Source organism: Staurois parvus, unplaced genomic scaffold (genome assembly GCF_062004578.1).
Source record: "Staurois parvus isolate SC_StPar_1 unplaced genomic scaffold, SC_StPar_1.0 ptg002686l, whole genome shotgun sequence".
Lineage (NCBI taxonomy): Eukaryota > Metazoa > Chordata > Amphibia > Anura > Ranidae > Staurois > Staurois parvus.
In genome coordinates, this window is record NW_028320482.1 from 567,142 (window position 1) to 595,006 (window position 27,865).

Below are 27,865 nucleotides of genomic sequence, written 5' to 3' on the forward strand. Positions count from 1 at the left end.
GCCCCGCTGTTCTTCATGACTAAATCATGGACTAAATAAGGAAGTGCAGTACTTCTTGTGTTGGGAAGATGGCGATGAGTGATAGAGGGGGTGGGGACCCTCATCCTATAATCCCCTCATCACTGTCCCTCCTATAAAAGACAGTTCTGGTTGTTTCCTCACTCTCTGACTAAGGTCCATGAATAAAGAAATGACCTGGTAGGAGATCAGAGGAGCCATTTCCTAGTTCCCTTGAGGGTGGAATTGTAAGCTCCTCAGAGACCAAGCTGCCTGATGTGGGCGGAGTCCTGGTTTGGGGGAACCAATCCGCTCCTGTCTAGTAATCCTCTTTGTCTTTGTATTTTAGTCCATGGCTGGGAGATGAGGAAAACCTCCGAGGATTGTCTCACTTTGTCTCCAGACTGGAAAGTAGAAGATGAGGACATCACACAGTATAGTCCAGGAGAAAACCCGGCTCCCTCCAGTGGCCATCCGGCACCACCCAGTGTAGATGGACCATCGGATTCCTCGTATCCTGAGGAACCTCAGACTGTGTGGGACCGGGCCGGCCTGCCAACAGGGAAGAGGTTCTCCTGTACTGAGTGCGGGAAGAGTTTTTCACAGAAGTCCAGGCTTAGCACTCATCAGAGATCTCACACAGGTGAAACGCCTTATTCCTGTCCTGAGTGCGGGAAATGTTTTGTACAAAAATCAGAACTTGTCATACATCAGAGATCTCACACAAAGAAAAAGTTGTATTCTTGTTCTGAGTGTGGGAAATTTTTTTCACACTTGTCCAATTTTTACAGACATCAGAGATCTCACACAGGTGAGAAGCCGTATTCCTGTGCTGAGTGCAGGAAATGCTTTTCAACGAAGTCACAACTTGTCACACATCAGAGGTATCATACAGGGGAAAATCCATATTCCTGTTCTGAGTGCGGGAAATGTTTTTCAGACAAGTACTCTCTTAAAAAACATCAGAGATTGCACACAGGGGAGAAGCCATATTTTTGTACTGAGTGCGGAAAATGTTTTGTACAAAAATCACACCTTGTCCAACATCAAAGGTTTCACACGGGAGAAAAACCGTATTCTTGTTCTGAGTGCGGGAAATGTTATCCAGGCAAGGCTAACCTTGTCTGCCATCAGAGATCTCACACGGGTGAGAAGCCATATTCCTGTCCTGAGTGCGGGAAATGTTTTTCAAAGAAGTTCTTTCTTTCTGCACATCAGAGATTGCACTCAGGGCAGAAGCCGTATTCCTGTCCTGAATGCAGTAAATGTTTTGCACAAAAATCAGAACTTGCAATGCATAAAAGGTTCCACACAGGTGAGAAGCCCTATTCCTGCCCTGAATGCAAGAAATGCTTTGTAAATAAGTCAGAACTTGTCAAACATCAGAGATCTCACACGGGGGAAAAGCCGTATTCCTGTCCTGAGTGCGGGAAAGGTTTTTCAGGCACATACTCTCTTAGCAGGCATCAGAAATTGCACACAGGAGAGAAGCCTTATTGTTGTCCTGAGTGCGGGAAATGCTTTATACAAAAATCAAGCCTTGTCATCCATGAAAGGACTCACACAGGGGAAAAGCCATATATTTGTTCTGTGTGCGGGAAATGTTACACCGAGAAATCAAATCTTGACCGACATCAGATATCTCACACAGGTGAGAGGCCATATTCCTGTCCTGAGTGCGGGAAATGTTTTTCAGACAAGTACATTTTTTACAATCATCAGAGATTGCACACCGGTGAGAAGCCGCAGAAAAAGCACAAGTTGTAACGCATAAAAAGTCGCACACACGGAAAACAATTGTATTGCTGTTCCGAGTGCGGGAAATGTTTTGTACAAAAATCGAATCTTGTCAAACCTCAGAGATCTCTATGATATTATTTTCTTTTAAATCAATGGAAAATCTTCAACTAGCTCAGAAAACTGTAAATAACATTTTTTTTTTGTTTTATACCCCCATTAACACCGAAGGAATGTACATGGCTTGTCACCAGGTGAATGGCTATGCTAATGAATAGACCCCTAAATGTCAGGAGATGTTTATTTAACCGCTTCTGCACCACCCTATAGCAGAAATACTGCTATGGGGCGGCACGGGTGCGCAAAATCACCTGATTTTGCAGTTCTAGCTAGGGGGCGCCATACCCACGCCGCCATTTGCGGCCTCGGGTGTCAGTCACTGGGTCCCAGCTGGTGATTACTCGCCGGCACCCGGTGATCACTGAGTATTACAGATGGGGGAGAGACCTGTGTATAAACAGCACAGATCTTTCCCCTGTCAGCTCCTGCACACTGCTTTGCATGGCTCTGTGATTATCGGCAATCACCGATGGGGAGGAGGACTGTTTTGTTTACAAACAATCTTCCTCATTGTCAGCTCCTGCACACTGCTTGGGATGCATCCTGATCAGTGTGATTACAGTGATGCACACAGACACTGCCCCTAATAAAACACTCTCAGCACACAGTTAACCCTTTGATCACCCCAGATGTTAACCCCTTCCTGCCCAGTGACATTAGTACAGTGTCAGTGCTTTTTATTAGCACTGATCACAGTATTGGTGTCACTGGGGATGTCAGTGACACCAAGTCAGTCCCCCCCCCAGTGTCAGAATGCCCACCGTAGTCCCGCTATAAGTCACTGATCGCCGCCATTACTAGTAGAAAAAAAAGTATATATACAAGCATTTGTAAATGCTATAAATTTCACTTCAACCAATTAACTTGCCATTATTTTAATTATTTACGAGACGGGGGAGTGGTGCCTTCTGATGAAAATAATAATAAAGTAATAATAAAATAATAATAAAAATAATAATAAATAATAATAATAAATTAATAATAAAAATAATAATAAATAATAATCATAAAGGGTTCATTAGTGTCATTCCTAAGCCCAATAAAGATACTACTGTTGTCTCTAATTATCATCCTATTTCCTCCCTAGCGGTCTGATTATGTCAGTATTTCTGTGCTCAAAGTGGTACATTTTTTTGCATGGAAATATGTATTTTTTTTATTGTAGGCCTGTAATTTTTAGGAATAACTCACTGAAATCTGTCCGAACAAGAGTCTAGTAAACATCCCGGGGATGATAAAACTTGAAACATGAAATCCTAAATTATAATTTAATAAATAATCATAAAAAATAATAATAAATGTAATTCAATAATATAATCAAACCAAAAACACTGAAATTTGAAACAGAGCGCCAAATTCGCACATCGCTGAGCAAAGTCGCAGAATCGTTTTCAGTGTCTGATGACGAATTTCCCCCACGAATCATTATCACTCAATTCTGCAAGTGGTTCTGATTTACTATCGCTGTTCTCTAGCTGGTCTAAAACCGCTTTTGACCTAAAGGGACGCTTTTTGGACGCCATGGACTTTTCTCAGTTTCCAGGCAGAAAGAACAGTAAAAATGCAGGCAGGGCGCCGGACAAAATGTATGTGAAATGGTTTGATACAGGAATGTTATATTATGTGATTTTAGTGTATTTAGTGAATGTCACTTTTTAAAATTTTTTAATTTCTGTCCCCCGTACGTCCCGACGTCGCAGGGACCGGAACCCAGAAGACGGATGCCGGCATCGGCCGGAGGACATGGCTGGGGACTCTGCAGGGGGGACATCGCGGGAGCGCAGGACAAGGTAAGTGATCGAGGGATCCCGGAGCAGCTCCGCAGGGTATTCCCGAGTGTAGCTCGAGGTTACCGCTTTTGGTGCTGAAACCTTACCCCGAGCTACACTCGGGAATACCGCCAGGGGGGTAAGCTCTCTTATATGGTACATTGGGAAAGGGATTTAAATATTTCCCTGTGGCTGGACACTTGGCGGAATACGGCTCTAGAATCTCGATTAACACTACACTCATTGAATCTAATTACAAAACGCTTCTTCGGAGGTATCCGGTCCCTACACGTCTTGCTACAATGTACCCATCTGTGTCACCCAGCTGTTTTCGACATTGTGGACAGGAGGGTACTATGCCCCACATGGGGTGGGAATGCCCTGTGGTGACTAGGTGTTAGATCCGTTTATTTAACTTCTTTTATTCGGTAATGAGGGTTATTATTCATCGATCCCTTGAAATAACTCAGTTTTATTTATTGCCCACTGATATTCCTAAGAAATCAGTTAAACTGATTATTTATATCCTGTTGGCGGCGAGAATTATGATAGCCAGACGTTGGAAACAGTCAACAATTTTGCTGGAATTAGTGAAGCAGAAACTTAGTTGGATTGTGATTAGTGATGAACTTACTAGTATACTTAACAATACTTCTAAAGTTGAGAGCACTTGGGATCCATTGATTCTGTATATTTCTGCTTTTTAACCACTTCCTGTCCGGACACTTTTACCCCCAATTTTCAGCTTTCAGCGCTATCACAATTTGAATGACAATTGCGCGGTCATGCAACACTGTACCCATTGAAAGTAGGTAGGTGGTCTTTTTCCTTTTCCTTGGGGGCCCCCTCAAGATACCAACGGTCACACCTGGACACAGCTACGAGATCTCGGAAAGTGAATGCACTCAAATCACCTCAGTTGCGATTGCAAACACTTCAGTTTTATTGGCATAACATCGGGGTTATTATACTGTAGTCTTTAGGCAAACACACCCTCAGACCTTCCAATCAAATACATGGACATTGTTTTACCTTAACTCAACAATTATTTCTATGAGGTTTGCATTTTCACTCTTCTGCTTTATCTATCATACCATATCTGCTCTAAAGCCCAGACCATGGCTTTAATCTGACCTAACACCCAAGTTGTGGTTAAAACTTTTCAGAAGTGAGAGTAAACCTTATCTGCTTTTTTGTAAGGGTTTGCAAAAACACTCATTTCTACATGAAGCTGACATAGACAGTTTTGTTAGTGTGCACATATCTCATATATGTATATTAAACTAGCATCTTGTATTAGTGTATACAAAATGGATTCAGTTATATTCCATTTAATCTTTTCACCCATATGAGTTTTTCAGCATTTTTTTGAGACCGATAAAGTTTTATTTTGGTGGTATTTATTCACCGCTGGGATTTTTATTTTTTGCTATGTAAATTAAAAAATTTTGAAAAGTGTTTTTCTTATAAAATTTTGCAAATAAATAGTATTTCATCATAAATCTTGGCCAAAATTTATTCTGTTATCTTTTTAGTAAAAATAAATAACCCAAATTAGTTTATAACCAAAAATTATCATTTTTAAACAATTTTGCATCCTGTGCCAGGACCCATCTGTAAAGCCAGAAAGGCTTTCTCCGGTATCTTGCGTAGAGGTTTGCTTCTTCAAACATTTGTGAAAGAATGGGTCGCTCTCAGGAGCTCAGTGACTCCAAGCGTGGTCCCGTGATAGGTTGTCACCTGTGCAATAAGTCCATCCGTGAAATTTCCTGGCTACTAAATATTCCACGCTCAACTGTTAGTGGGATTATAACAAAGTGGAAGCAACTGGGAACAACAGCAACTCAGCCACCAAGTGGTAGGCCACGTCACATGACAGAGCGGGGTCAGTGCATGCTGAAGCGCACAGTGCGCAACCAACTGTCTGCAGAGTCAATAGCTAAAGACCTCCAAACTTGGTGTGGCCTTCAGATGAGCCCAACAACAGTGTGTAGAGAGCTTCCTGGAATGGGTTTCCATGGCCGAGCAGCTGCATCCAAGCCTTACATCACCAAGTGCAATGCAAAGCGCAGACGTGTTCTCTGGAGTGACCAATCATGCTTCTCTTTCTGGCAATCCAATGGACATGTCTGGGTTTGTTGGCTGCAAAGAGAATAGTACTTGGCTCACTGCTTTGTGCCAAGTGTAAAGTTTGGTGGAGGGGGGATTATGGTGTGTGGTTGTTTTTCAGGGGTTTGGCTTGGCCCCCTAGTCCCAGTGCAGGGAACTCCTAAGGCGTCGGCATACCAAGACATGTTGGACAATTTCATGCTCCCAACTTTGCGGGAAGAGTTTGGGGATGGCCCCTTCCTGTTCCAACACCAGTGCACAAAGCAAGGTCCATAAAGACCTGGATGAGTGAGTTTGGGGTGTAGGAACTTGACTGGCCTGCACCGAGTCCTGACCTCAACCTGATAGAACACCTTTGGGATGAATTCGAGCGGAGACTGCGAGCCAGGCCTTCTCCCCCAACACCAGTGCCTGACCTCACAAATGCGTTCTAGAAGAATAGTCAAACCTTCCCATAGACACCCTCCTAAACCTTGTGAACACCCTTCCCAGAAGAGTTGAAGCTGTTATAGCTGCAAAGGGCGGGGCCAACTCAATATTGAACCCTACGGACTAAGACTGGGATGCCATTGAAGTTCATGTGTGTGAAGGCAGGCATCCCAATACTTTTGACAATATATTTTATATATATATACACACATACAGTACATACAGTATCTCCCAGAAGTGAGTCCACCCCTCACATTTTTGTAAATCTTTGATTCTACCTTTTCATGTGACAACACTGAAGAAATGACACTTTGCTACAATGTGACGTAGTCAGTGTACAGCTTGTATAACATGTAAATTTGCTGTCCCCTCAAAATAACTCAACACACAGCCATTAATGTCTAAACTGCTGGTCTCAGCTGAAATCGAAACTCATCAGACCAGGCAACGGTTTTCCCAATCTTCTATTGTCCCGTTTTGGTGACCCGGTGCAAATTGTAACCTCTGTTTCCTGTTCTTAGCTGACAGGAGTGGCACCCGGTGTGGTCTTCTGCTGCTGTAGCCCATCTGCTTCAAGGTTGGACGTGTTGTGCATTCAGAGATGGTATTCTGCATACCTTGGTTGTAATGATGGGTTATTTGAGTTACTCTTGCCTTTCTATCATCAGGAAACAATCCGCCCATTCTCCTCTGACATCAACAAGGTATTTTCTGTCACACAACTGCCGCTCACTGGATATTTTCTCTTTTTCTGACCATTCTCTGTAAATGCAGTTTTTTAAATACTCAGACCAGCCTGTCTGGCACCAACAACCATGCCACGTTCAAAGTCACTTAAATCCCCTTTCTTCCCCATTCTGATCTTCGGTTTAAACCTCAGCAAGTTGTCTTCACCACATCTAGACATCGAAATGCATTAAGTTGCTGCCATGTGATTGGCTGATTAGCAATTTGTGTTACCAAGCAATTGAACAGGTTGTGACGAAACGTCCCTTTGTGATAACATTTTGCCCTTTCTGTTTCAGTTTTCTCCCCTTGGTAAAGCTGTATATGTTTAGCAGCTGTTATGTAGACAGACATTCTACACTGTTTGTTTAGGGAAATGTGACCTTGTAGTCTTTCACTTCTATAGAGTTCATACTGTATTGTTGGGTTGTAGGGTTTTGTTGTGGGTGGGGAAAACCCGATGCCAAGCTGTCTGGTGGGGAAAACCCGGTGCCAGACTGTCTGGTGGGGGTGAAGCTGTATACTGAACTGTGTTCAATAAAGATTGATTCATTTCACCCTACACGAAGTTCTGAATCGTGGTTTGGGATAGCGGGGAAGGATTGGTTTTGAGTTCCAATATCTGCCTTGGGAGAGCTCTGGAAGACTTGCAGGACAAGGGAACCATTGACTGAGACACATCGCTCCGCACAAGGAGGCCCAGGCGGAACGGTTCCGCCACAACTGGTTGGCAACGGTGGGATCTTTCCTCATTGCGGAAAAAGTCCAAACCACCAACTGGGACCCCATCTTTTTCACGGAGACGTCCCTGCTCGGCCAGATGGATATACGGGACCTCCAGAAGCCAGCTTTCCAAAGCCTGCTTGTTGCTCGGGGAGGTATCATTGGCTCCAAGACCAGAGAGGAACTGTTGGATGAGATTATGGCCCTGGACCAAGCGGATGTGCACCCCACTTCACCTGATTCACACTCCACTACACTTGAAGCGAACACTGCTCCGCCAGAAGCGAACTCCGCTTCACAGGAGGAGTTGGAGGAACATAGCAGCTCATCGGCCCCTGAAATGCCATGCCCACTTAGCACCGTATGGAGACCCCTATACCATTCGGATTTATGACAAGAGGTGGAGTGGTGTTTGGCTCTGTTCGGCAGTGCTCCCACCTTCAAACAGATTTCCAAGGCCCTGGATGATGCCACCCAACTGCGGCTTAGTCGCTCCTGGTCATCAACCGAGGGCTCGGTCTGGGAGGGTTTTACCTCCCGCCTTCTCCAGACTGCAACCAGACCAAAGAAAATTCCCTATGCTGCTTTTAAAACTTTCTCAGAGGCGGATGGGGACATTGACAACTTTCTTCAGGACTTTGAATGGTTGTGCACCATCCATAGTGTAGCAGCTCAAGACCGGGTCCCCATTTTGAGCAGCAAGCTAACCGGTCGGGCTGCAGATGCATTCAGGACTATACCCGACAGCTACTGCTTGGATTATGATTTTGTTAAGGGACACTTGCTGGCCCGCTACGTTCTCACCCCAGAGGTGTACCGCTTAAAGTTCCGGGCACTCAAGAAGAAACCCCAGGACACCTTCACTGAATGGGGACATCAGTTACAACACGCTGCCCGCAGCTGGGTTCGAGGGTGCCAGATCACCAAGCTGGAGGAACTGTTGCAACTGCTGTGACTGGAGCAGTTTTACAATGGACTTCCAGGGGATGTTAGACATTGGGTCCGGGACAAACACCCCCTAACTTTAGCCGACGATAGTTGCTGGGCAGATGAGTACCTGGACAACAGGAGGATAAATGAGCCCGCCATTCCCCCTGCACCTCGTCCACAACCAGCGGTGCCCACTCCAGTCACCCGAGAATGCCTCAGACCACCCACACCTTCTGACCCAAAGCGGTCTGGCCCACGCTGTTATGGCTGCAACCAAACAGGACACATCCGCATTCATTGCCCCTGGAATCCACCAAGGCCCCAGAGCAGCCAACCCCCTGGGGGCACTTCCAACCAACCTACCACTCCCAATGGCCGAGCCTCTGCCTACTCCCTACAGGACCACCCAAGTGACACCGCCTCTTTATGGAGGAATTTTACCACCGAGGATGAGGACATCGGGTTCTTTCATGAGGCTAACCCTCTCCAGGCTGCAATCCTGGACAATCGCCGACATCACCAACAGGTTGTCCATGTTAATGGCCATCAGGCCCAAGGATTACGGGACACTGGGGCCACACTCACCCTAGTCCAACCAGACTGGGCCAAGACTGGGTGGTCTGTGGCTGTACGGGTAGCGGGAGGCCATGTCTACCGGATTCCTACCGCAAGGGTTCATCTGGACTGGGGGGCCGGGGCCAGGGACGTTGAAATTGGAGTAATGCAGAACTTGCCAGCTGAGGTTCTCATTGGAAATGATCTGGGAGTCCTGGTCTCCACTTTTGTCACTGAGACCCCTGCTGAAGCTCATCCAGTCACCACTCGACACCAAGCTAGAGAGCATGCTTCCACTCTACCTGCTGAGGTTACGGTAAGAGTCAAATACCCACGCCCTGCTAAGCTTGTCCCTGCCCTGATCTGGGATTCCCCTGCTGATTTCGCTAAAGAAACAGCCAGTGACCGGACAGTAGACCCCTATAGACGGAGGGCTGGAAGTGATCCTGGGGGATTGGGTGTGAGGTATGAGTGGGACAAGGACAAGTTGCACAGGGTCCATGGGGGAGCAGGGGTGGGCGCTGCCCAAATACCTCACCGGCAGATGGCAGTACTGAGGAAGTATCGGCGTGACCTCCTCCAGATTGCGCATGATATTCCCCTTGCTGGGCATTTGGGCAAGTGATGGACCCTGCATCGCTTAACCCAGAGTTTCTTCTGGCCAGGAGTATCGGGGGACGTTTGGGACTACTGTCAGTCTTGTGAGGTCTGCCAGAAGGTAGGGAAGCAGGGAGACAGGCCCAGGGCCACTCTGAGGCCCCTACCCATAGTCGGGGAACCTTTCAGTCGTATCGCCGCGGACCTAGTGGGGCCCCTGAAATGGCCTAGTCCCACAGGCAAGAAGTATATCTTGACCATTGTCGACTACGCCACCCGGTATCTGGAGGCCATAGCGCTGAGAGATGTGCAGGCAGAAACAGTTGCTCAAGCCCTGCTGCAGATCTTTACTCGGGTAGGATTTCCTCGGGAGATCCTGACCGACCAAGGCACGCAGTTCATGGCCAAGCTTACCCAACAACTTTGGAAGTTGTGTGGGATCAGACTGCTGTACAGCTCTCCCTACCACCCCCAGACCAATGGGCTCTGCGAACAGTTTAACGGTATGCTGAAACAGCTCCTCCGAATGTTCACCATGTCCCATAAGGACTGGGAGTGGCATCTTCCCCACCTCCTGTTCGCCTACCGAGAGGAGTCCACTGGGTTCTCTCCCTTCGAGCTGCTGTACAGCCGGAGGGTTCGGGGACCCCTGGATCTCCTACGCGAACACTGGGAGGGACTAGTGGCCGAGGAGGGAACCTCGGTGGTGGCCTATGTGCTGGAGCTCAGGGAGATGCTACAACGGTTGATGACCCTAGTACGGGACAACTTTGAGGCCGCCCAGAGCCGACAGAAACTGTGGTACAACTGGTCTGCCCAAGACCAAACGTTTCACTTAGAACAGAAAGTGCTGGCCTTGAAACCAGTCAGGCATGACAAATTACAGGCTGCCTGGCAGGGCCCATACCAAGTGGTGGAGCAACTCTGTGATACCACATACATTGTAGCTCGCTGGTTGGATGGAAGGATCCGGCGAACCTTCCATGTGAATATGCTGAAACTGTTCATCGACGGACAGTCCCAGCTGAGTGTAGTGGATGTAGATATCAGCACACGGCTGCCTCCCAAGGCCCAGGAACAGGCCTGCCAACTGCTCCAAGAGCGCCGAGGGCTGGTCTCGTCTCTGCCTGGTTACACCACCACAACTGCCCACTGGGTAGACATGCAGGGTCAGGCCCCTCTGAAGCAGGAAGCCTACCGAGTGCCTGAGTCCATCAGAGAAGGGATGAGAAGAGAGATTAAGGAAATGTTGGATTTAGGTGTGATAGAACCCTCTGACAGTCCCTGGGCCTCCCCAGTAGTCCTGGTACCCAAGAAGGACAGAACTGTCTGGTTCTGTGTGGACTACCACAGGCTCAATGACCGGAACGTGACTGATGCATACCCCATGCCCCGGATAGAAGAGCTGCTGGACCAGATGGCCAGAGGTAGTTTTCTTACCACTATCGCACTCTGCAAGGGGTACTGGCTGATTCCGCTGGATGCGGACGCGGTACCAAAGTCGGCATTCATCACCCGTTTCGGTTTGTACCAGTCCAGGGTCATGCCGTTTGGGATGAAGAACGCCCCAGTTACCTTTCAGAGAATGGTAGATAAGCTGCTGGATGGGCTGCAGGACTTCTCCTGTGCCTATCTAGACAATATAGCTATCTACAGTGATAGTTTGGAGGATAACCTCCAACACCTCAGGAAAGTGCTTGATCACATTGGGCAAGCAGGGCTGACCATCCAACCTGACAAATGCCATGTTGGGGTGTCCGAGGTCCAATATCTAGGACATCGGGTAGGAAGTGGGAAGCAACAACCGGCACCGGCAAAGGTGGAAGCGGTAGCAAATTGGCCCACCCCCCGAACCAAGACCCAGGTCCTTGCTTTCCTAGGCACTGCGGGGAACTAACGTAATTTCATCCACAACTACAGCGCCATTTCTAAACCCCTAACGGATCTGACCCGGAAGAATCTGCCGACAGGTTGTGTTGTCCCCAGAGTGTGAAACGGCTTTCCAAAAGCTCAAATATGATCTGATCCATCCTCCTGTTTTGGCTGCTCCTGACCCTTCCAAATGGTTTTGTGTTCACACTGATGCCTCCACCTTTGGATTGGGCACTGTTCTGAGCCAAATCGGGGATGACGGGAACAATCATCCAGTGGCCTACCTAAGTAGAAAGTTTTTTCCCCGGGAGGTGGCCTACGCTGCTGTGGAGAAAGAGTGTCTTGCCTTGGTATGGGCCTTCAAGAAATTGCAGCCCTACCTGTTTGGGCATTCCTTTACAGTACTCACCAATCACAGCCCCCTGGTATGGCTAAACCGGGTCTCCGGGGACAATGGTCGTCTGCTGCGGTGGAGCTTGGCCCTCCAACCCTATAACTTTACCATCAAGTACCAACCGGGGAAGCAAAATGCCAACGCAGATATGTTGTCCTGGCAAGACGAGTTGGAGAAGTAACCCTCTGAACCGACCAGCCCCAAGCGGACCCGTTTGAAGGTCTCGCCGGGTCTGGCAGGTGTTACGCAACGGGGGAGCCTTGTGACGAACCGTCCCTTTGTGATAACATTTTTCCCTTTCTGTTTGTTTTCTCCCCTTTGTAAAGCTGTATATGTTTAGCAGCTGTTATGTAGACAGACATTCTACACTTTGTTTAGGGAAATGTGACCTTGTAGTCTTTCATTTCTATAGAGTTCATACTGTATTGTTGGGTTGTAGGGTTTTGTTGTGGGTGGGGAAAACCCGATGCCAAGCTGTCTGGTGGGGAAAACCTGGTGCCAGGCTGTCTGGTGGGGGTGAAGCTGTATATGCTGAACTGTGTTCAATAAAGATTGATTCATTTCACCCTACACAAAGTTCAGACTCGTGGTTTGGGATAGCAGGGAAGGATTGGTTTTGAGCTCTAATACCTGCCTTGGCAGACTGCAGGAAGACTTGCAGGACAAGAGGACCATTGGCTGAGATGCATTGCTCCGCAGGAGGGGGCCTAGGTGGAACGGTTCCACCACACAGGTGGACTTAATAAAGAGGCCGGTGAGTGTATATGCCTTCAATTCAGTGATTGCCAAAGAGAAGGTATTTTTTATGTATGCTGCTGTTTTGGTCATCCCTGACAGTTGTAAAGGATGATCAGTGAGCTCCGGCTCCTTTACCAGATCCTCTGAAGCTGATAGATATTCATCACTGTATTCTGCCTCATGTCTCATTGATGCCATCTTGTCTCCAGCACTGCCGTGGGTCTGATGTGCCTGGGACTGAAATAAATCTGGAATGCTGTGGGCTCCTGGTGTTGAGGATGGTTGGCAGTGACGGGGACCCGGTGTGTGTCTAGTTGGTTTGCCCACAATTGCTGTAGAGGCTGGAGGAGGATGTAATGTTCACGGGTTGTGCAGAGCTCCTCTATGCAGCCGCCCATCCCGCTGAGCATCAAGCCACGCCCCATCTGAAATACCACATTATGACCTTTACATGGAGCTAGAGATTATCGGAAATCGATCTATTAAAAAAATACAATCGATACTTTTTATGACTGGGAAAATGCTGGTCACTTTTATTCAATTATTATTTTCTAAAAAATTATGACCTCTACGTGTTCTCATGAATTGTTTTTCCATGACGAAGATCAGCCATGGAGTATATCTGAGGTGTATATCAGGGTGTGCTTCTTCCCCACATGAGAGCTGGGATGTCCAGCAACATTCATCCAGAAGACATTTCCCGCACTCAAGGCACTAATACACCTCCAGGGTTGTGTGGGATCCCTGATGTACAGGAAGACAGGACTTCAGTGAGGAACATTTCCCTCACTCAGGACAGGAAAGTGGCTTCTTCCCCTTGTGCAGTCTCTGATGAATGGAAAGATTGGACTTTCTTGTAAAGCATTTCCTGCACTCAGGACAGGAATACGGCTTTTCGCCCATGTGAGATCTTTGATGGGTGACAAGTGATATTTTTTGTACAAAACATTTCCCGCACTCAGAACAGGAATACGGCTTCTCCCCTGTGTGCGATCTCTGATGTCTGTAAAGACTGGACTTCCGTGAAAAACATTTTCCGCACTCAGGACAGAAATGTGGCTTTTCCCCCGTGTGAGACATTTGATGTGTGACAAGTACTGATTTTTGTACAAAGCATTTCCCACACTCAGAGCAGATATAAGGCCTCTCCCCTGTGTGTGATCTCTGATGTCTGTGTAAATCTGACTTTTCTGAAAAACATTTCCCACACTCAGGACAGGAATAAGGCTTTTCCCCAATGTGAGACCTCTGATGCTTGACAAGATCTGCATTTTTTACAAAACTTTTCTCGCACTCGGAACAAGAATAAGGCTTTTCCCCTGCGTGCAATTTCTGATGTCTACGAAGATTGGACTTCCATGAAAAGCATTTCCCGCACACAGGGCAGGAATGTAATTTCTCACCCGTGTGAGATGTTTTTTGCAGATTAAGATGGGATTTAAAATGGAAGCGCTTTTTACACTCAGTCCTATCTGTTGGCAGCCTGGCCTGGTCCCGCACAGGCTGAGGTTCCTCAGGATACGAGGAATCTGATGGTCCATCTGCAATGGTTGGTGCCGGATGGACATTGGAGGGAGCCGGGTTTTCTCCTGGACTATACTGTGTGATGTCCTCATCTTCCACTTTCCAGTCTGGAGACAAAGTGAGACAATCCTCGGAGGTTTTCCTCATCTCCCGGCCATGGACTAAAATACAAAGACAAAGAGGATTACTAGACAGGATCTGATTGGTTCCCCCAAACCAGGACTCTGCCCACATCATTCCACATACAGGACATCAGCCCACATACATTTTTATATTCATGGACCAGAGAGTGAGAAAACAACCAGAACTGTCACACGGGTGACAATGATGAGGGGTTTATAGGATGAGTGTTCCCACCCCCTCTATCAATTTATTGTCATTTTGTCTTCACAAGAAGTACTGCACTTCCTTATTTAGTCCATGATTTAGTCATGAAAAACAGCGGGGCTGAGCCCCACCAGAGGTCAGAGAGTGAGGATGGGGGGAGAACAACCAAGATGAAGACTGGACTGATCCTGAAGACCACCATCATTGGGGTATTGACTCCTCCCTCATTATCACTTTCTGTTTAAGGGTCCAAAGTTGGAGGATGTTATCACATTATTATCACCATGTAAAAGTCTGTGCTCCAATCACATCATCCGATATAAAATGTCCAGCTGGTAGGAAATGGGTGTAACAAAAGAGAATCCATATTATGTGTATATATAGCAGTGGGTGGAGAGCAGAGGTCAGGACTATGGAATGTACAACACAGAGTATATAGTGCAGGGGTCAGGAGTATGTAATGTACAACAAAGAGTATATAGTGCAGGGGTCAGGAGTATGTAATGTACAACACAGAGTATATAGTGCAGGGGTCAGGAGTATGTAATGTACAACATAGAGTATATAGTGCAGGGGTCAGGAGTATGTAATGTACAACATAGAGTATATAGTGCAGGGGTCAGGAGTATGTAATCTACAATATAATATAGTGTAAGGATCAGGACTCATAATATTGGTAATCAGTGAAAACCTAAATGTTTACTTGAGAAAGTTTCAGAGGTTCCACACCGCTGCCTCCCATCACCTGAGACTGCACTCAGCCAGGAAACAAGTAACTCTGGGAGAATTGCTCTGTCAGTTGGACATGGGGTATGAGGTAGAAGACCCTAGGCACATGATTCAGATGCTTGGTTCAAGCCTAGGTGAAATTCTACATTTTGTTGCCAGCTGAACCCCAACATCGACATACTGTAAATTCAGTCTAGATACATACATTGCGTATGCAGCATAGAGAAGGTTGATGATGGGGATCTAGGTGGATCCTCCGTACTGCTTTCCTTTACAATAAAGTCTGCTCTTACCCGGTGATGTGAGGGGCGGCTGATTGTCCATCATGACGTCCTTGTAGAGATCCTTGTGTCCTTCTAAATACTCCCACTCCTCCATGGAGAAATAGACAGTGACATCCTGACACCTTATAGGAACCTGACACACACAATGATACAGTCACCATCCAGACACATCCCTTGTCTGTTACTGGAGAATGTCCCAGAATTCCCGGCACCGCTCACCTCTCCTGTCAGCAGCTCCATCATCTTCTTGGTGACTGCTAGAATCTTCTGCATGTTGTGTCTCTCAGGGTTTAGGGAGTCACATGGAGGCACTGTGATGGTCATATGATCACCTGACTTCAGAAGAGGAAATCTCTGTATTGAGGAACCAATAGGAATATCATGTTAGAATCCCAGAATCCTCCTCACCTCTCCGGTCAGGTTCATGTTTTATTAATAGAGATAAGAGTGATGTCATGTAACCTCCCAGAATCCTCCTCACCTCTCTGGTCAGGTCTGTGTTTTATTAATAGAGATATGAGTGATGTCATGTGACCTCCCAGAATCCTCCTCTCCGGTCAGGTCCGTGTTTTATTAATAGAGATAAGAGTGATGTCATGTGACCTCCCAGAATCCTCCTCACCTCTCCAGTCAGGTCTGCGTTTTATTAATAGAGATGAGAGTGATGTCATGTGACCTCCCAGAATCCTCCTCACCTCTCCGGTCAGGTCTGTGTTTTATTAATAGAGATAAGAGTGATGTCATGTGACCTCCCAGAATCCTCTTTACCTCTCCGGTCAGGTCCGTGTTTTATTTTTATTTTTTTATTATATATCTTTTATTAATTTTAATTTCGATACAAAGTAAATCACATTAATGTTAACAAATTCCAAACTATACATGATACCTCATTCCCATTCCTCCCCTCTCATTCCTTATCCTTTTCCAATAAGATCTTCATTTCTTCTCTTAAGGTTGTCTACCTCCCTTTTTCAGAGCTATAGATTCCATTCCTTCTCTACTACTTTCTCACCTAATCTTTTCCTTTCTCCACCTCAACTTCCAGGGCTCCCATTTTTCCGAGGCCTTTAAGGCATCCCACTTACTACAGTCCTTTCTAAATTTTTCCATTCTATCTTTATCCATATGGAATAACTCCTCCATCCTGTATATATATTCTATCCTGTTAATCCATTCTCTCATCCTTGGGGGGGGTCCTTTGTCTTCCAGAATTCAGGAATCAAACCTTTAGCCACACTAATTAGATGATATAATACACTACCTTTAAACTTTTTCTCTGAAACCTCTGTACTGTAAAATAAACACACCCATGGGTCTTTTTGGATACTCACTCCCAAAATCTCCTATATGCAAACAATTACATCCTGCCAATATTTCTGAATTTTTTCCACCAAATGTGTGACATAGTCCCTCTTTCTCCACAACCCCTCCAACAAAGTGGTGAAACTTCTTCCCTTAATTTATGTGCAATATTCGGTGTACAATACCATCTTGTCAAACATCTATAATTCATTTCTACCGTATTCAAATTTACAGCCCCGTGTACTAATTTAAACACTTTTTCCTTCTGTTGCTCATCCATCTTTGTGCCCAATTCTTTTTCCCAACTCTCTAAGAATCTTGGAGGCTCTGTCTCCATTAACACGTTGAGCATCTTATATATTTTAGACAATACATGTTTACAGGCTGTATCCTGGCTCAACATTTTTTCGAATGGAAGCATATCCTCCATCTCCCGCAGAGGACGGGAAAGTGTTGAAACAAAATGTCCCAATTAGTAATACCTAAATTCATGTAATTCATCAAATAAATCCTTCCTTTTCCTCAGTTCCTGAAAATTACACACCTTCCCCTTAACTAAAATATCCCCCAATCGTGCATCTCTATCCCTAAACCATCTTCCTGCTATTTCATCATTCCCTGGTGGAAAGAAAAACAGTCCCCACAAAGGGAATCCTCAGTGAATTAAACTCCCAACCCATAGATTTGTGTAACCTATCCCAAACTCTCAATACCTCCCTTGTCAGAACACTCCCGTTTTCCCTTCTCATATGAAATTTACTTGGAATCCATATTATCTTTCCCAGCTGTGCCATACTTAGTGTTTCCTCCATTTTTACCCAACTTTTTTCTTCCACATTATATGTCCAGTCCACCACCCTCGACAGGAGCACCAACATATAGTACTTCCTCATATCCGGCAGGTTCAATCCTCCCCTCTCCTTATTTTTACAAAGTATCTTATAACCAATTCTTACTTTCTTGTTAGCCCAAATAAAACTTGATATCATTTTTCTTATTATCCTAAAAAAGGGTCCTGGCAAGTATTTTGGGATCATTTGAAACTTGTACAGTATTTTTGGGACCACTACCATCTTTACCAAATTAATGCACCCAAGCCATGAGACCCCTCCTATTGAAAGCCTTCTCAACTCATCTTTGATTTAATTTATTAATGGTATATAATTGGCTTGATATAAACCTTTTAATGAAGGAGTTAGTTTTATTCCTAAATAACTTAATTCTCTCTCCCTCCACACAAAAGGAAATTCCTTTTGCAGGGCCAACATCTCAGCTTATGCTACATTAATATTTAAGATCTCTGATTTAGATAAAAAAAAATTCAAGTTTGTTAACTTTCCGTAATTTTTCAGCAATCCCATTAGATTTAGCAACGTTACTCTCAGATTAACAATGTAAAACAACATATCATCCACATAAGCTGCCACCTTATGTTCTATTTCACCTATACAAATTCCTTTAATATCTATATTCTTTCTAACTGTAGCTAATAATGGTTCCAAAGATATTGCAAGCAATAAGGGAGACAATGGACACCCCTGCCTTGTACCATTGTACATTTTAAAGGGGGCTCAAAAATTGACTTTAATCGATGCAGAGGGTCCATTATAAAGCTCTCTTATCCACCTCATCATTTCATTTCCTATTCCTAAGGCCTCTAGCATACTAAACATAAAACTCCAATCCACTCTATCAAAGGCTTTTTCAGCATCTATTGATAATAAAATCGTCGACTGTTCCCTTCTTCTTGCTTTTTGTAAGAGTAACAGAGTTATCAGTCTGTTATCTCTACCCTCTCTTCTTGGAACAAAACCTACTTGATAATAATGTATCCACTCTGGCATTAATTCCTTCATCCTTGTAGCCAAGACCTTCGCAAATAACTTTGTATCAATATTTAATAAAGATAACTTGCACATTGTGCACTATCCTTTCCTTCTTTAAGAATAACTGTAATATATGCATGCAATGATTCCTCTCTCATTTCTACTCCTTCCCCTAATGCATTCATATATTTACATAATTTAGATACTAGTATTTCTTTAAATTTTTTTATAGTATCCCACCGTAAACCCGTCAGGTTCTGAACTCTTTCCCCCCACCGTGTTCTTTAGTGCAATGCTAATTTCATCCTGAGATATTACTCGGTCTAGGGCTGCCAGTTCCTCTTCCGTTAATGTTGGTAAATGTGCCTCTTTGAGAAATTCAACACTTCTTCTTATCCTCTCTTCTTCCACCCCTTTCTGTTTTTTTGAGTTCACGTCATAGAGCTTACTATAGAACTTTTGGAACATACTGGCTATATCCGTGGTGGAGTAAACCAGCTCTCCTTTCTCATTTTTTATTTTTTCTATACAATTTTTAGATTTCTTAACTTTTAACCTCTTCATCAAATATTTCCCTGGTCTATTTCCCCACCTGTATCTTTCTTTTGCCGACTGTTAAACACTTTCTTAGTCTCATGTTCCATTAGATCTTTTAATTCTTCTTGCTTATGCATAATCTTCTGATATGTGTCTGATTCCTGTTTCTTTTTATGGGTCTGTTCTAAATTATATAGTCCTTCCAGCACCTCCTTCATTTTTTGCTCCCGTTCTTTCTTTTTTTTTAATCCCTTGGGCTATCAGTACTCCTCTAATACAATCTTTATGAGCCTCCCAGATAGTGGCTATTGATATTTCCTCCGTTTCATTCAAGATAAAATATTGTTCAATTTCTTCCTTTATCCTTCTCTCTATATCTATATCTTGTATAAGTGACTCATTCAACCTCCACATAGCCCTCTTATTCTGAATCCTTTTACTCTCAAACTTGCTGTTACTGGTGCATGATCTGAAATGGACATACCCTTAATATCAGTTGCAATCAGTGATTCTAGGTGTCTATGCTCAATTAAAAAGTCCAAACGCGAGTACAATCTGTGCGCTGCTGAAAAGAAAGTGTAATCTCTTTCCCTAGGATGATTCACTTTTCAAATATCTATTAATTGATTTTGATATAATCTTTTTTTTACTATTCTTAAAACTCTACTCTCATCTCTCTGCACTCCTAAGGATACATCCATCCAGGGGTTTAACCAATTCAATACCGTGCAATTTTACACCTTCCTGCCCAGGCCATTTTTCAGGTTTCAGCGCTCTCACACTTTGAATGACAATTGCGCGGTCATACAACATTGTACCCAAACTAACTTTTTATCATTTTCTTCACACAACTAGAGCTTTCTTTTGGTGGTATTTAATCATCGCTGGGGTTTTTATTTTTTGCTAAATTAACAAAAATGATCGAAAATTTTGAAAAAAAACACGTTTTTCTTTGTTTCTGTTATAAAAGTTTGCAAATAAATAATTGTTCTTCATAAATTTAGGCCGAGATGTATTCTGCTATATGTCTTTGGTGAAAATAACCCAAATTAGGATGTATTTTTTAGTTTGTAGGAAAGTTATAGAGTTCACAAACTATGGTATAGATCTGAATATTGATCAATCCTGAAGTACTGACAGCCAATCAAATTTCTTGAGGTACAAGAATGTCAGAATAGTACAGATATCCCCCAAATGACCACTTTTTGCAAAGCAGACAGTCCGACGTACTTCATAAGAGGAATGGCGAGTTTTTTGAAGTTGTATTTTTTTTGTCATAATTTTTCGGAAAATGAAAAAATAAAAAAAATTATTTTCACTATTTTTTTTTACATATTGTCACCAGTGCAGTACAGCGTCATCATATAACTGGCATGGCGGTGATCAGGGACACTGACTGGTGACAGTGTGAAAAAAAAATATATATATTTTTTATTAAATTGTTTTCTTTTTTTTAAGATTTTCTCTTCATATTTCACTATGTCCAAAGTAGTGCAATGTTACCATACTAACATAGTACTACTTTGGGGAAGTGATCAGTATTTTTTTTACACAATTTGCTTATAGCAAAGAATTACTTTGCTATAAGCAAGCATTTACCTGAATGACCGATTCATTCAGGGGTTTTTTTTTTTTTGTGCTTAGCTGTGATTTGGCCACAGCTAATCACATGATATGTGCATGTGATTAGCTGTGACCATTCACAGCTAGGCAGTAGTATACAATGGATGGCATGAATGAAGCCATCCATTGTATACAACTGTCATGTGACCTGCTGTGATTGGTCACAGCAGGTCACATGGTACCGGCAACGGGGGCCGGTACTCAGATCTGTCATCGGCCGTGTCCGAGGTACATGGCCGGTGACAGATCGTGCCGCTGCACAGCTCTGCAAGTGCGCGACCTGTGCATGTGTGGGAGGATGCCATATGGCGGCCTCCCAGAAAGCTAATACATTTTTGCAGATGCCATTTGGCCATAGGCCGGGCGTCAAATGGTTAAAGTCCCCTGCCATCACAAGAAAGCCTTTTTTGAAGTTCATTATCTTACCAAGAATATCCTGCAGAAATTTTTCTGGCTTCCTGTTTGGGCAGTAGACATTAACCGACATATATTCTTGCCCCTTTAGGATTTCTCTAAGTCCTAGATATCTTCCTTCTGGATCGACCAATCTCTCTTCCACCTTAAAGCCTATGTCTCTTGCAAATCCAATTGCGACTCCCTTGGCCCTCTTCATCGGTGAATTGGCATAATGCCAGTGTGGATGGTTCCTTGAGTACAGCTTAACCTTAGAGTCATGCGTTAAATGTGTTTCCTGTAGTAAAGCAACGTCTATAGAATGGCTTTGTATTTCCCTCAATACCTTGTGTCTTTTATTTGGAGAATTCAGCCCTTTCACATTGTATGTCGTAATACTAATTGAATTAATTTATCTTTGTTAATCCTCCTTCCTACTCTCATAGCTCCACATAACTTGCTCCCAGTCTTCAAGTAATAGACAACTATCCCTTCTTCTCTTTCTCCCTTCCTCCCATATCCCCCCATTCCCCCCCTAAAACCCTGGAATTTGATGTGGGATCTCCCCACTACCGATTCCTATTTTGGGGTATGACTCCGGACATAGAAAACTTTCCTGATCCCCCCTACCCCACATTAGAATACTTAACTACTTATCTTATTAGGACTCCAGATATCGGAACAAAGAAAGAGTTAGCGGTATGGCGGGCAAAGGTAAGAGACAGGCTCAGCATAGCAAAAATACCTCACCTCTTCCAATCCCCTCCCACCCACCCACCCACCACCAACTCTCACCTCCTCCTTTTGTTCCCATGCTTGCTGCCAATTATCATTTCTCCACTCTAAGTTTTCATTAGACCTTTCCACACACCCCACAATTTCTACCTTCTGCAAATCTAGTTTTTCACAAAAGTCTCTTGGATCTTCCGGATATCTTAACCTAGCTGATTTTCCATCCTTCCATCCGATCAAACATGCTGGGAATCCCCAATTGTATTGAATTCTTATCTCTCTCATCTGATCCAAAAGAGGTTTCAACATTCTTCTCCTCAGTAAGGTCTCTGAAGCTACATCAGCATATATTTGCAGACTAGTATCTCCATATTTAATTTTGGGTCTATCTCTCAATTTTTTACATATCTTCTCTCTATCCGCATAATCACATCTCTTGGATACTCGGATACCATTCCTGTTGATCTCCTTATTCTGTGTACTCTTTCTAATTTCAAAGAATCTGGTCTCTCTATTAAAGGACTCAGCACGCTCCCCACTTTCTCTCTCAAGTCCTCTTCTTTAGAGACTTCAGGTAGATCTTGAATCCTCAAATTATTTCTTCTATTTCTATTCTCTTGGTCTTCTAATATGTATGCTAGTTTCCGATGTTCTTTTTTCATTTTGTCTACCTGCGACTGCAAATTTGCAATATGCTGGACCTGAGCATCTATCTTCTCTTCTGCTTCTCCACTCTTGTTAATATTCGCCCCAGATCATTATGAATCCCCGCTATTTCATACAGAGTTCCACCATCTCAGTTCTTGTAGGAATTTGAGAGAAAGCCCCCTGCTGATCTGCCAAACTTTGTTCTTTTACACTGTCAGTATTTATGGATTCATTAACCACTTGCCTACCAGGCACTTATACCCCCTTCCTTACCAGGCCAATTTTCAGCTTTCAGCGCTGCCGAACTTTGATTGACAATTGCGCGGTCATGCAACATTGTTCCCATATGAAATTTTGATCATTTTTTTCTCACAAATAGAGCTTTCTTTTGGTGGAATTTAATCGCCACTGGGCGCTTTACTTTTTGCGCTATAAATTTAAAAAGTGCAAAAAATTTGAAAAAAAAAAAAGTTTCTTTGTTTCTATTATAAAATTTTTCAAACAGGTATTTTTTCTCCTTCACTGATGTGCGTTGATGAGGCAGCACTGATGGGCACTGATAGGCGGCACTGATAGGCAGCACTAAAGGGCACTGATAGGCAGTACTAATGAGGTGGCACGGATAGGCGGCACTGATAGGCAGCACTAATGAGGTGTCACGGATAGGCGGCACTAATATGCAGCACTGATAGGCGGCACTGATAGGTGACACTGATGATGGGTACTGATAGATGGCACTGACTGGCATCACTGCTGGGCACTAACTGGTGGCACTGACTGGCACAACCGCTGGGCACTGACTGGTGGCACTGACTGGCAGCACTGCTGGGCTGCACTGGTGGGTGGCACTGGTGGGCAGCACTGGTGGGTGGGCACAGGTGGGTGGCACTGCTGGGCACAGGTAGGTGGCACTTCTGGGCAGAGGTGTGTGACACTGCAGAGTGGCACAGGTGGGTGCACTGCTGGGCACAGGTGGGCGGAGCTAGTGGGTGCACTGCTGGGCACAGGTGGGCGGAACTTGTTGGTGGCACTGCTGGGCACTGATCATCAGGGCACTGATCATCAGTGGCCCTGATGATCGGTGCCGATCCTCGCTCTGACAACTGCCGGTTCTCGGCAGTACTTTCCTCACGATCTGACAGCGTGAGGAAAGTGCAGCCGAGAACCGGCACTTGCATTTCCCTGTGATCAGCGTGTCATTGGACACCGCTGATCACGTGGTAAAAGGCCGGTATGATCGGCCTTTTACCACATCTCGTGATCAGCTGTGTCCGTAGGACACAGCGATCATGGAGATCGCCAGGTGCGCGCCCCCTGTAGCGCGCAGGAGAGCGCGTTCTGGGGGGACATCATATGACGTCCACCCAGAACTGCCCGGCCGCAGTGAAGCCGTCATTCGGCTATCTGCGGTCGGCAACTAGTTAATTGAATTTCCATCTCGTTTTCCATATGACAATCTAGTTTGCTCCTCATCAGACTTCCTTCTTCCTTCATTTTGTTTCTCAGGACCATGTTTCTCTGGGCTTTTCTCCCTTGTGGCCATATACTTCTTAATAGTACTCCTGTTTGCACTAGACTGTGGGTTTTTTTTCTCCGCCTCCTTTAGCAGGTTTACTTTTCATTTTACTTGAATTTGTCTTTTTTTTTTTACTTATTCTGATCACAGACAAAATTATCTGGACTGTGGACAACCTCTGTACAATTCCAGTTAACTTCATGAGGGAGTAAGATAGTTATCCCTCCTCCTAACCTCTGAGCACCCCTTACACATTAATATATTGCTCACCTGGTCTTCTCTCCTCAAACCTAGTAATCCTATTAACTGCGTGAAAGAATGTCACTGCAAAAACATCTTGCCGTTGCCAGCGGCAACTCACCCACACCTTCAGAACCGCTGCGTCCGTTTACTGATCTTACGCTCTTCTGTCTCATTTTCCTTGAAAGCGGGTTCACCTTGTGGGGGGACCCAGGCGGCAGCTTACTCAGTCCTGTGTGGTTGGTTTGCTGGTGTCTCAGGGTTACCTGCTTCCTCTATCACAGGTTGTCTTCGGGTCACCCAATCCCTCCAGTCCAAATTTAGCAATCCCTCCTGGGATCTATCTGTGATTGATCCTCCCCAGGGAGTTTCTTTCTTCCTCTCCTCAGACTCCACTGATCTCCATGTGCATGCAATGTTAGATAATGACCGACTATAATGGAAACTCCTTGTCTCTCCTCCGGCTCTTAGTACCGACATCTGCTCTCCGTCCCTCTCTCAGCCTCGCATCTCTGCCTACTCCCACTGCAGGGATCTCCCCACCTCCTGTGCAGTCCGCTCTAGAGCTACGGCAACCATGCCACGTGCTCACCACTCGAGATGCAGCACACTCAGAGGGGAGCGTTTCACTCCCCTGAACTCAGCGTGTGCAGTGGAACCGGGCTCTATGGGCACTCCCTCTGCACCGACCTTCAGATGCGGAGGATTTGGTTCACTGTGGGGTGTCGGACGGTCTCAGGCTGGCAGCAGCATATCACCGACATCTGGAGTTCTTACTTTTCTCCTGCTCACAGCTCCATGTCCAGGCCCCTTCCTCTGAGGTCTGTGTTTTATTAATAAAGATAAGTGATGTCATGTGACCTCCCAGAATCCTCCTCACCTCTCCGGTCAGGTCTGTGTTTTATTAATAGAGATAAGAGTGATTCATGTGACCTCCCAGAATCCTCCTCACCTCTCCGGTCAGGTCTGTTTTATTAATAGAGATAAGAGTGATTCATGTGACCTCCCAGAATCCTCCTCACCTCTCCGGTCAGGTCTGGGTTTTATTAATAGAGATGAGAGTGATGTCATGTGACCTCCCAGAATCCTCCTCACCTCTCCAGTCAGGTCTGTGTTTTATTAATAGGGATAAGAGTGATTCATGTGACCTCCCAGAATCCTCCTCACCTCTCCGGTCAGGTCTGTGTTTTATTAATAGAGATGAGAGTGATGTCATGTGACCTCCCAGAATCCTCCTCACCTCTCCGGTCAGGTCTGTGTTTTATTAATAGAGATGAGTGATGTCATGTGACCTCCCAGAATCCTCCTTACCTCTCCGGTCAGGTCTGTGTTTTGTTATTAGAGACAAGAGGTATGTCATGTGACCTCCCAGAATCCTCCTCACCTCTCCAGTGAGCAGGTAGATGATCTCCAGGGTGAGGTTTAGTATCTTCTCAGTCATGTGACTCCGGTCCTCCTCCATCCTCATTGGTGACATCATGTGATCTATACAGGTCTCCTTGTAGACGGATAACTTTGGGAAATGAAAGTAAGAATGATTTGGATGGTATTGGTCACACAATAATAGGATGTGGATGTGAGGGGGGAATAGGAGGGTTGCTGGACATTTAAGAACTACTGACCCCATGGGAACACATTTAGTCTGGACTGTTTAGTGTTTGCTACATTTTTGAGGTCCTGGGATCCTGTTGGCTTTCCGGATCAGAAATTCCCTTTTATCCATTGGGTTTGTTTTATTTCTGAACAGGGTTTACTTAGTTTTAGATCTCAAGTGTTAAATATGATCCTACTTCTGTATTCTTGTTTGCTCTGAGGCAGTGCTGTGAGGTCAATTTTGGGTCATCATGATTTTAGGGGAACTTGTTGGCTTTTGGCTGGAATTGCCAGCTAATCAGGATAATTGCCAGAACTCTGGAAGCAAGGCTCCAATCTCTGGCAGACTGCTGACTGACAGGAGTGATGTCACTGTCACTCTCTGCAGTAAGAGAAGGGAATGGATAGCAGGAGGACGCTTCTGATGGAGTAGAGCTGTGGGGGAGGAGTCTGTTCTCTTCCCTCCAATGGCAGCCCAGTGTGGGTAGGAGGAGTAAGGGGGGGGGGTCGCTCTATGCATTGCGAAGTATACTGTAGTATTCAGGACAGAGTGGCAGTGGGTTCCTGGTGGTTTGAATTTCAGTACTGGGCACTGCCAAAGACTATGTCATGGGACTGTATTTGACTTCCTTCCACAGATGCACAGCACTGACCCATGACCACCCATTATTCAATGCATAAATAGACCCCCTCTAAGAAAGAGTGCCCATCAAGGGGTGAAGATCTGTCCTTTATCTCACATGGTTTCTTTGGAAGTTTATTTGACCAGTGAGATGGTAAAAAGGTGAAGGTTACCATCCTTTCCTGGCAGAAGTTCCGTAAAGAGGACTGAACTGCAAGTTCAGGTGGGGGGACCATCATAGACCAAGAGCCCCCCGCCCTACCTTAGAGTCCCCCTGAGTCCTACACCCTCCTCATCTCTCAGAACCCTGCTGCCCACCAACCCTATTAGGGACCCAGAGTCCTTCAGCTATACTACCCTCTCAGAGCCCTTCAACCCCATTACCTCCTCATGGGCCCCAACGTCCTTCAGCTTCAGTACCTCCCTCAGCTCCTCCTTCCTCTGACACCAATGATGGAACATGTTCTTCATGGCCGGCTGGGGAATGTTTTCTTCCTCCTGACCAGCAATGTAAGGGGCTCTATGCTCCATACTCCTGACCCCGGCACTCCATCATTGTGTTGGCTGCATAGTGTAATGATTGCCCATTGGCTGCCTGTGTAGTGTCATCATTGCCCTTTGTAGGCCATGTATGGTCAGGATGGTCCTTGTCTTGTCTATTTATTGTCAGTGCTGTTTGTTTAGAGGACCATATTACTAGAATTTATCTCCACAATGAGGAGAATGTTCCGGCCCTGGAAGTGGGGGAATGTTCTGCCCCTGAAGGGGTTCATCTGGGTTCCCACACTATATATGTGTGTATCATCATCTGCTGGAGATAAAAGACATCACAGTGACTATGGAGGAAGAGGACGGACATGACTATGGAGGAAGAGGACGGACATGATGGGGGGTTACTGGGTGTAAATAGGAAATAATATCTTATTACCTCCTCTACTGCCACTTCCACCAACGTCTCCTCTCTACTTCCTCCAACTCACCTTCCTGTCTGTACCTGACATCACTTCCTGTCTGCACCTGACATCACTTCCTGCCTGTCTTCCATGGAGGCTTCCTGTCTGGGTAGAAGTGAGATCACCACCTTCTGGAGCTCAGTGGAACTGCAGCCCCGAGAAGCGTCTGGTAGTGTGACCCCGGCCTTGTGCTGGGTGTGTATGGACTGTAGATCCTTATAGAGGGGTCACCTCCACTCCCCCCAAGGGGGACAGAAATATATGACTGCCTAGTCCAGCCTTTCTCAGCCAGGGGTCCTACAAAAGTTTCTACTGATGGC

General features: G+C 45.2%; 1 protein-coding gene and 1 pseudogene across 2 annotated transcripts in view; one reads left to right on the forward strand and one right to left on the reverse strand.

Moving 5' to 3' along the window:
* LOC149429876 (uncharacterized) overlaps positions 1-5,125 on the forward strand; it is a 210,306-nt gene extending 205,181 nt beyond the window's left edge. The window contains exon 10 of the mRNA XM_089666353.1: positions 274-5,125. Within this exon, the coding sequence (XP_089522479.1) occupies positions 274-1,764 (1,491 nt within the window). The 3' untranslated portion in view covers positions 1,765-5,125. The remainder of the gene's footprint in view (positions 1-273) is intronic.
* Positions 4,543-27,600, reverse strand: LOC149429885 (uncharacterized; annotated as a pseudogene). Its single transcript, XR_016310072.1, has 5 exons — positions 27,521-27,600; positions 25,762-25,890; positions 15,780-15,914; positions 15,570-15,693; positions 4,543-14,381 (listed from the first exon to the last, which is right to left on the reverse strand). The product of XR_016310072.1 is annotated as an uncharacterized LOC149429885 (transcript).
* Positions 27,601-27,865: the final 265 nt, after the last annotated feature.